This window comes from Gambusia affinis, linkage group LG20, assembly GCF_019740435.1.
Source record: "Gambusia affinis linkage group LG20, SWU_Gaff_1.0, whole genome shotgun sequence".
NCBI lineage: Eukaryota > Metazoa > Chordata > Actinopteri > Cyprinodontiformes > Poeciliidae > Gambusia > Gambusia affinis.
Window position 1 is genome coordinate 1,451,746 of NC_057887.1, and position 9,099 is coordinate 1,460,844.

At 41.6% G+C, this 9,099-nt stretch overlaps 1 protein-coding gene across 1 annotated transcript; it reads right to left on the minus strand.

The window, feature by feature from the left end:
• Nucleotides 1-287: 287 nt before the first annotated feature.
• egr2b (early growth response 2b) lies at nucleotides 288-3,427 on the minus strand. The gene is made up of 2 exons (XM_044102981.1): nucleotides 3,047-3,427; nucleotides 288-2,848 (listed from the first exon to the last, which is right to left on the minus strand). Exons 1-2 carry the CDS (start codon nucleotides 3,216-3,218, stop codon nucleotides 1,680-1,682), a joined length of 1,341 nt encoding a protein of 446 aa, XP_043958916.1. The 5' UTR covers nucleotides 3,219-3,427; the 3' UTR covers nucleotides 288-1,679.
• Between the last annotated feature and the right edge of the window lie 5,672 nt (nucleotides 3,428-9,099).

Sequence of the window (9,099 nt, forward strand, 5' to 3'; positions counted from 1 at the left end):
TGTGTGGGTGGGTGTGTGTGTGTGTAAGTATAGATGTGTGCATTTGTGCATTTGTAAACAAAATGCTGTTAAACTGATATGAGTGCTCAATAAATGCAGCAAGAAACTGTTGGGTTTGTAAATGCAACACGTTAAATTGATGCAGGTCAGTAAATCATAATTTTTTTTAACACAAGCTTTTACCATTTTATGGATAAAACGCTCATATTGTTCGAATTCACTTTGTGAAGTGTCTCAGTTCTGAAGTCTTTCTACTCAGATTAAAAAGCAGAATGACGCTCGTGTCTTTATTTTCGGCCTCGGAATAAATGATTTGACTCTTTATGTTTGCGAAATCCCAGCTTTTAGTGTTTTTCTTTTTATTTTAAGAAGTCGTCTCAAGTGTGATACTTCATTGGTTACATATCCGGTTGAATCCACAAATAACTGAATGAGGTTTGGTTGCGCAGAACTAAGTCTGCGGTTCCTCTTGGTAAAAGAATATCTGGGACCGACCATGTTTGTCTCTCGCAACAGATATTATTCTAGGCGATGACAACAGTGGAACATGTAGACAAATATAGAAGAGAAAATTGATAAATACAGAACTGTAGTGTGGAGAAAGTTGTCCTTATGGAAAACAAATACGTTCTCATTTTACTGTAATCACCAATTTTTTGAATACTTAAAATAATCGGGTGTCTATATTTGGAATTTTGGAAATATCAGTTCCCCCCAGTCTTTGTTCCTGCTTCTCTGTGCCAAAGCGCGGATTCGTTCAGTATTTTTTTTTGTTTGTTTTTTTGTTTGTTTTTTTTTTGTTTTGTTTTGCTTTCTACCTTCAACATGTTTGCCTGCTATCAGTGTCTGATAATAACCTGAGGTGACACTAAGATAAAAAGTGAGTGGGTCTAAACTCTGAGTCAGATATGCCAAAGATGACGCAGTGAGGGATTTGCCCAATAAAACTTTCCAACATCAAAATGTGTGTATAAATTCAGATGAGACGTTGTTATTCTGCATGCCTGCGCGGTGCGTCGCGCTCCAGTCACGAGGAATAAAAGCGGCATTTGTGTTTCTCATCCTCGTTCATTTAATAAGTCTTAAAACACACATCACAACAAACGACTCTATTATCCTTCAACATATTTACATCTCAGACTTTTTACACATGAGCAACAATTAATGGAAACTCAGAGCGACACCAAAACTGAATACAAAAATAGAATGTCTTCCAACTTTACATATTATTGGGCAGATTTACATTGCATTAGGAGCGTCCTTGAATCAGTCAGTGTACAAAAGACACAGCAAGGCACTGGAGAAACACACTCATCAACAGACATATTAAATGAAATAACTTAAACGTGTCCGCAGTTCTTTGAAACATTATTGCCGTTATTTTACATGTACAAGCGCAGGTCGTGTCACAGTTCAAAGAGCTGGGAATATCTGACTCCCCTTTTAATGGAAACATTTATACTTATATTTATTCATATTTCAGTAGGCTGTGCAGGCAAAGTGCATTCGTATAAGCATCTGTGTGAGTTCAGTAGCATGGCTGTGCGTCTTAGTGCACCACTGTGCACAACTTGGTGTTCGGCTCTCTGTTCCCAGAACGTTCACGCCGATACTAAGAGAGTTCTTCAAGGAGTCCGTGTGACTCAGGCAGCCAAGGGAAACAAGTTTTCAAAGCAGACCTAGGAACAGATCCCACTGGCTGCGCTGATGCCGCCTGACGGACGCTCCAACGCGGAGCTTCCAGAGGAGGAGGACGAGGACACCGTGGACGCTTTCCTTTCCTTCTGCCGCAGGTGGATCTTAGTGTGTCTCTTTCTCTCGTCGCTCCGAGCGAACTTGCGGCCGCAGTAGTCGCAGGCGAACGGCTTCTCGCCTGTGTGCGTGCGGATATGCGTGGTGAGGTGGTCGCTGCGGCTGAAGTTCCGCATGCAGATCCGACACTGGAAGGGTTTGTGGCCTGTGTGGATGCGGATGTGCCTGGTTAGCTCGTCGGAGCGGGAGAAGCGCCGGTCACAGCCCTCCGCCGGACACGGGTACGGCCGCTCGTGGACGGGCGTTTTGCTGGGTCTGTTTGGGTATTTTCTTGGCCGCAGGATCGGCCTGAGAGGCAGGTTCTGGGGACTGTAGGCAGAGGAGAGCCGCGGCTGCCCTGTTTCTGAGCCGCCGCCACCAGGAGCTCCCAAAGTAAAGTTTCTGATAGTGTTCAGCGGTGTCAGAGGAGGAGGGACTCGGAATGTATCAAGAGGACACGGAACGAACGGCTTCCGATCTGGGATAGTTGCAGGGTGCATGTCCCTCTGACAGGCTGGCTGGAAGAACCCGGAGTAGTCAGGGATGATGGGTAAGAGGCCCGGTACGTCTGAACTGCTGGGCTGCTTGGGTGATGAGTACGAGGGCGGAGGGTACGAGGCTATGGGACAGGAAGAGGTGGACAAAAACGCCGACGGGTCCTGGTACACCTCCCCGCAGCCAGAGGAGGAGTAAGGGGGCGGGGGTGAGTACAGGTGATGGTGGTGATCCAGGTCGGCCTGGCTCTGAGCCGCCATGGTACAACTTAAAGCTCCACTGGAGAAGTGATGAGGAGATCCAGAGGAAGCCGGGGAGGAAGATGCTGAAGAGGAAGGAGGAGGTGGAGGGGGAGGCGGCTGGGCCACGTTGAATATACCCGACACGATGTTAATGACTCCCTCTGGGTTCCAGTTCCCTGGGTACTGGGAATCGATGGAGAACTTCCCCATGTAGGTGAAGGTCTGGTTGCGATGGGAGGCGGGCTGGGAGAAGCCGCTGGAGTAGGAGGAGAGCTCCACCGAGCGCTTCTCTGCGTTCATGTCAGCGCCCATCAGGCTGTCTGAGGACAACAACAAACCATGATTCACCCACCTGCTCATACAAGCGCGCGCATAAACACACTTTGCTACAACTACACCTGACTGAGCACACTTGAATTTCATCTTTTTCTCTCAAGGAACACTTTGGAAGAAGTCTATAACAGTTCACTAAACATATCCAGCTTATAAGAGAGATCTGTTTGATTTATCTATCGTACCTGCTGCCACATTCATCTGGTCGTAATGTGCTCCCAGGTCGGCGTTGGGAAAGATGGCCACAGAGGTCGGCAGACAGGCGGCGATGTCATCCACAGAGTACACGCTGTCTGCCGCGGGATGCACGAACCCTCCGAGATTCACCGGCACTTTCTCCAGAGTTTTAGCTGTCATCGTGCGCTCACCCCTCTCTCTCTTTCTCTCTCTCTTCCTGACTCTTCTTCTTCTTTGTTGTTTTTCTTGGAGCCTAATAAGAGCGTGGAACCCGGCCGCGGAGGGGTCACCACTGCATGTCTCTGTCGGTCACCGCCGTTGTGTGAGGATGCGCTCCGTGTTGCTGCTGCGCTTCATGTGACAAAGTTTAGGACTGACTTTGGTGACGGAAGCGGGCTCCCTGACACTAGTATGTATATATGGGGAACCTTTTGAATGTGACTATTACGTCATTACCCAAATATGGACAGGGAGGGCTAGAGACTGCACGCGCAGCTAATTCTGATTGGCTGGGCGGCTCCGTGACGATTTCAAAGGGAATTACTTCTCAGTGGAGAGCCCGCTGCCGCAGGAGAGATAAGAGAGATTTTTTTTCCACTGGCTGTGGAGCGACACCGATGCTCCTAAAAACTCTAACAGCAGAGCGAGAACTCTGCTGACACCTGTTCTCCATTCCCATCTACTGTTTTTTCAGTCTGGTTCTGATTTAGTTGCACAAAGAATCAAAATAAGAGATTTGAGTTTTGGCTTTTGAGGCCATAAAAGGTCGAATCCGGTTTATAGGGACACACCCCTCATTCCATATTTGGTTTTCTGTTCCGGAATTTTTTTTTGATCATCGGAAAGTGACGAGTTTTACCGAGCTGAGAGAGAAAGAGATAGTGAGAGAGAGAGAAAGGCATAACCACAGTCAAATGAGACGGACAGAGAAGTGGAATTTCTTCCTCTGGGTGACTAGCTCAAAGGCTCGGAAACTTCTGACAGTCTAATTTGACTATGCTCTAGGAAAGACTAGATTTAGTTCACTGCGAAGTTATCTATAGTCTTTTTATAGAGCGCAGGAAAAAGGAAACCAATATTTCTAGAGGCATGCTGCATGTTAAATATAGCTACAATACCTAAAGTTGACTGATCCTCATAGATCTATGTTATTTCTTTCAGACTGGAGTAAAGGATAAACCCTGAAAACCCATCAGTTGCTATGTGACCTTCAAGTCACAGATGGTATAAAGACAATGTTTTACATGCAAATGTGCTCCTGATTCTTTAGTAAATGTAAGCTTAAGAAATTTATCGTAGTTGTGAAAAACGGATGCCCCCCTGTGGTGTCCTTAGGAAGAGTTCCTGTCTCACACCCTCTCTCTGTTCCATACACACAGACGCCGATGCTCTGCTCTACTTGACTGTGAAAAGTCCCTCTGTGGGAGGAGAAAAAAGACAGACAGAAAACACTGGGCACCTTGGGTGGAATCTACTTTCCGTTTTGTCTGCTTTTATGTTTGTGTGTTGCACAGCCACATCACACAATCAACCACAATCTTGTTATGATCTAAATCAAACCTTTCGGAAGGCTTTGGGTGACCTGAAGATACCTGATAAGTGAAAAGTCAAATGGTCTCCAGTCATAATGTAGAAACCTGGAATCACTCTGACGATACTCAGCAGAATATCTCTTTATATGGCATTTTGACTGCAGAAGGTGCCTGGAAAGGGACACTTTAAAAGTTTACTAATTTACAAGAACTGTATGGACTTTTGACTTTCCCAACAATGTCAGCTTTGATAAATATTCAGGTCTTGTCATCTCTCCCATATCACTAATGAGTTAATGTCTACCTACTTCAAAAACACAGAACCTTACCAAGTTTATGTTCTTGTTCAAAAATCTCAGTACACCTGAAATAAGACACACATAACCTCCAAGTAATTTATTAGCAAGATATAGGACTTTGTTTTAAGTACATAATTCTTGAATATTGATAAATGTACTAGTAGTGTACTGAGGATTTATTTATTGCTCAATAAGCTCACAGTGACAAGACTTCTTCCTACTACAGGCAAAATAACTATTACTGATAATACACTCAGAGAAAATGCCTTCAAAAAAGTCCAAATTAACCCTTTGACAAGTAAATATTTAAGACGGTGTTTGGCAGTAGGACAATCTACAACTTAGAGCTTGCACACTTTCAGCTTTTTTGCCTTCTTGTGCTTTCAGATTCTAATAAATCAGTAATTATTCAGGAAGTTTTATTCTTCCTGCTGTTGCCACTGCACTGCTTTAAGGTACCGCAACAGTTTCTGCTCCAGTTAAACGTCTTGAGGGCGAATGATTGCCTCTATGATGTAATTAGTTTGTCTCTACAACCTTTAGTTACGTGTCTGTACATCTAACACAGGACAAGACTAATGAGGCAACAGCTCCAGAGTCTCATGGTCACACACAACCTTCACATTATTCACTGCAGTCATCAATACAGGCAGTCAATACCAGCAGTATTCATCACTGAAGTTGTGTGTGTATGTATGCATATATGTGTGGCCTTGTATTGCATACGTTGTAAGTACAATTTATCTAAGAAATACTCACATTGTGGGGACCAACTGCTCCTTATTCAAATTCCAAAATACTTTATTGATTAAATGTTGTAACTCATTAATTCAAATTCTTCAGAGTTATGAGGCCCAAAGCCAGAAGTCTGTGATTAGTGGAAAGACAAGCAGAACAAAAATAACTGTTTCAACCCTTTCAAGTTCTCTCTATGTTTCAGTCTTCAGTTCTGGATAATGACAGAAAGTGTGAAATTCCAGATGCAAATGCTCAAAGTAAAGCCATTGCTATTGGTCTGACCTGGAAATGCTTTGGGATCCTCATAAAATCTGAATCATTAAAAAAAAAAAAATCCATAAAGTTTAAAATCCCTTTTTCAGATAACGGATTATGGATTTGACAAATCTGCCAAGATTCCTAAATTCTCCAGACAAGTCAGGTTCTCAGTTGCTGGTTTGACCGTTGACAAAATAATTTTAATGTATTATTCTTCTGCTGATAACATCTCCTGCACTCTTGAGCCTGATGTGAGTTGTTGTTAGCTCTGAATTTATTGCTTACATGATATTCAGTCACATGGACTGAAACTTTCTTACCTACCTAGATGTAACCAAGGGAAAATCCCTGTCCTGTCCCTAAAGTGCACCTACTGTACTGTGAATGCAGATGCTTATCAGTGCTGATCAGGAGTGAGGCGTTGTTAACATTATAATATAACATTAACGTAATAACTGGTTTACAATACATTTCAAATTTAAAAATGAAAATTTAGTAACATTGAAAAGATGTTTTATCATGATATGTGGAAGTTTTGTGGTCTGATATATCCTGTTTAGACACATTTAGAAAAATAATAAATAGAATAGAATAAATAGATAATAAATACAGCATAAGAAAAGACATTTAAGTTCAAGACTAGCAGTTTCCACAGATACCTTTAAAAATATATGCCTGTTGGGTAAATAAACTAAGGTTGTATTGCTGCCACAAGTTTACCACCAGAGATTATGCAGTTATTTCCTTCTCTGTCTAATTGTCACAGTCATCAAAGCAAAACCCACAGTGGATACAGTTTGCCTTTGGCCCACATATTTTTTCTGCGTGGGAGTGCAACAACCAGAGTGTGTGTTTGCACATAAATATGTTTTTAATGTGTGTGAGTGACACTGAGAGAGGCAGTGAGTGAGGAACAAAATGAGAGAACATTAGTATGGTTTTAGATGAAAGTTTACCATCTTCAATCAGCAGATGAACAAACAGCCAAATCTGCCTCCTCAAACACACAGTTCCAGAACACCGAAAGGCTTACTAAGGACTTTCAGTGCTCTATATCTGATGTCATGAAATACCATCATCTTCTCATCCCTGGGGTGCAGATCAAATCACAGCATCTACAGTAAATAATAGTTGTAAAACCAGATTGTTGGAAAGGTAACTTGTAAAAGTGAGTGTCAGCAGTTCTTAAGGCAGCAGGGGAATCCTTGATTTAAACCAGGTTTAACCAAATTCTTTATCTTATCATCTTATCAATCAATCACATTTATTTGTACACTGTGTGCACAATTATTAGACAAGTTTTAGTTTTGACCATATCAACATTTTTATGTATGCTGTATAAACTTGATACAGCAAGTTTATACAGCTGTATCTAAGCTGTATAAACTTGAATGCTTATTAAATATAAACATATCAGCTGATGTGTATCGGTTTAATGAGGGAAGGGGGGACGGAAGGGAGGAGGCTAAGGAGATCAACATATATATGGGTGAGAATCATTATTATCTTCAGGCAAAATGGTCCAAAAAAGAGATTTAAGTGACTCTGAAAATCCAAAATTGTAAAAATTCTTTCAGAGTGATGCAGTCTTGAAATTGCTAAGATGGTGGGGTTTGATCACAAAACCATCAAATGTTTTGCTGCAAATAGTCAACAGGGTTATAAGAAACATGTTGTGGAAAAAAAAGAGACATAAATTAACTGCCAAAGACTTGAGAAAAATCAAACGTGATGCAACCAGGAACCCATTGTCTTCTGGTGCTGTGATATTCCAGAACTGCAACCTACCTGGAGGTTTGATAGGTTGTTAACATTTTGGATTGACAGAGAGTGCTGTAGTTGTTTAACAATAAAATGAATCCTAAAGACTAATACTTGGATAATAACAGTATACAGCAACAAGGCAGTTCAAAGTGCATCATAAAAACACACACAAAAAATCTGTTTTAAAAGACACCATATTGTCAATAATTGAGAAAAACAGTGGCCATTTTAGCTACAGCTAGCATGAATCCCAAGCTTAAGCTGTCCTGATATGCTCTCATGTTCATTCTGCAAGTTTTTGTTTACTTTGTAATCTTTGAAAATGTACAAAAATTACTCTTTTGTGAGAGCACATTTTTATCATTGCATTTGACAAAATGTATTTGTAAAGAAACTGTGTTTTGGTGGAGAGTGGAATGCCAGCCGGGGACACAGTAAAGGTAGTAGAGAGAGACCTGAAGTGTGAAAGCTCTGCTCCATTTACCTCATATGAGACATAAAGTGGAGTTACTCGGGACAGGCCCTGCAGCAACAAATTCAAAGCGTCCCCACACACAAAACTTCTTTTACAGTTAGCAGCAGGTTCTTCAGTGGCCTCCCTAAAAGCTTTTAGCAGTGTTTTGACCACCGCAGCAGACACTCATTCCATTTTACTTGGGGTGGAAGATCGTTCCCCCTAAATGTGAAAGTCGCTTCTCTTGAGATCATAATTCCTCCTTTAAAGCTGCTCTCCTGCCACCATGACTGTGAGCTTTGTTGCTTCCCAGACAGTTAGCTTTCATCAACTGCTGAGCCAAACATGAAAGCAGACTGAAAAGCTCTGATATCTGTCCAAGATGAAGAAAAGGGGAAAGAAGAGCAAGTGGAGTCGTGGATAAAAGAAAAAAGTTGTAACATGGGAAACCTCTATATTACAGGCAGGCCTTGTATCACACAGGAACTTTGCAGGGGGAATGGGGGCCAGGTCAAAAGTCTCTGTCTTTATGGTTTTTATTTTTTAAGTTATTTATCAGAAGAGCATTATGATAGATTGTCTTCCCTTAATGAATCAAATCTTTTCTCTGGCTGCGCCCCTCCGAAGCATCAATACAACATCCTGTCAGAAAAAAACATGTTGCTCAGATTAATAGATTACTCTAAGCCTAAATCTTTCACAAGTATAAATAGTTTGGGGCTTGATTGTGACTGAATATTATCAATCAATCAATCAATAGATCAATCAAGTTTATTTCATTTCAACAACAAGGAAGTTGAACAAATTGTTGTATGTCATAAAAATACAAAAATAAAAAATTACAGAAAACAGCATACAGTCACCGATTGGGAAGCCAGAAAGAAACATTACATTGTTATGAGTGCCATCACCAAAATGATCAATAGACATCATGTATGCTGTCAATGTTCAGTGACTATGAATTAAAGGAAACTCTAGTCAGCTGGGTTTTAGTCTGGATTTAAAGGAACTCAGTG

Coding starts and splice junctions, on each gene's coding strand:
- egr2b (XM_044102981.1), bottom strand. CDS start 3,218: ATGACAGCTAAAACTCTGGAGAAAGTGCCGGTGAATCTCGGAGGGTTC. Junction 2,849..3,046: donor CCAGATGAATGTGGCAGCAG/GTACGATAGATA, acceptor TGTTGTCCTCAG/ACAGCCTGATGGGCGCTGAC.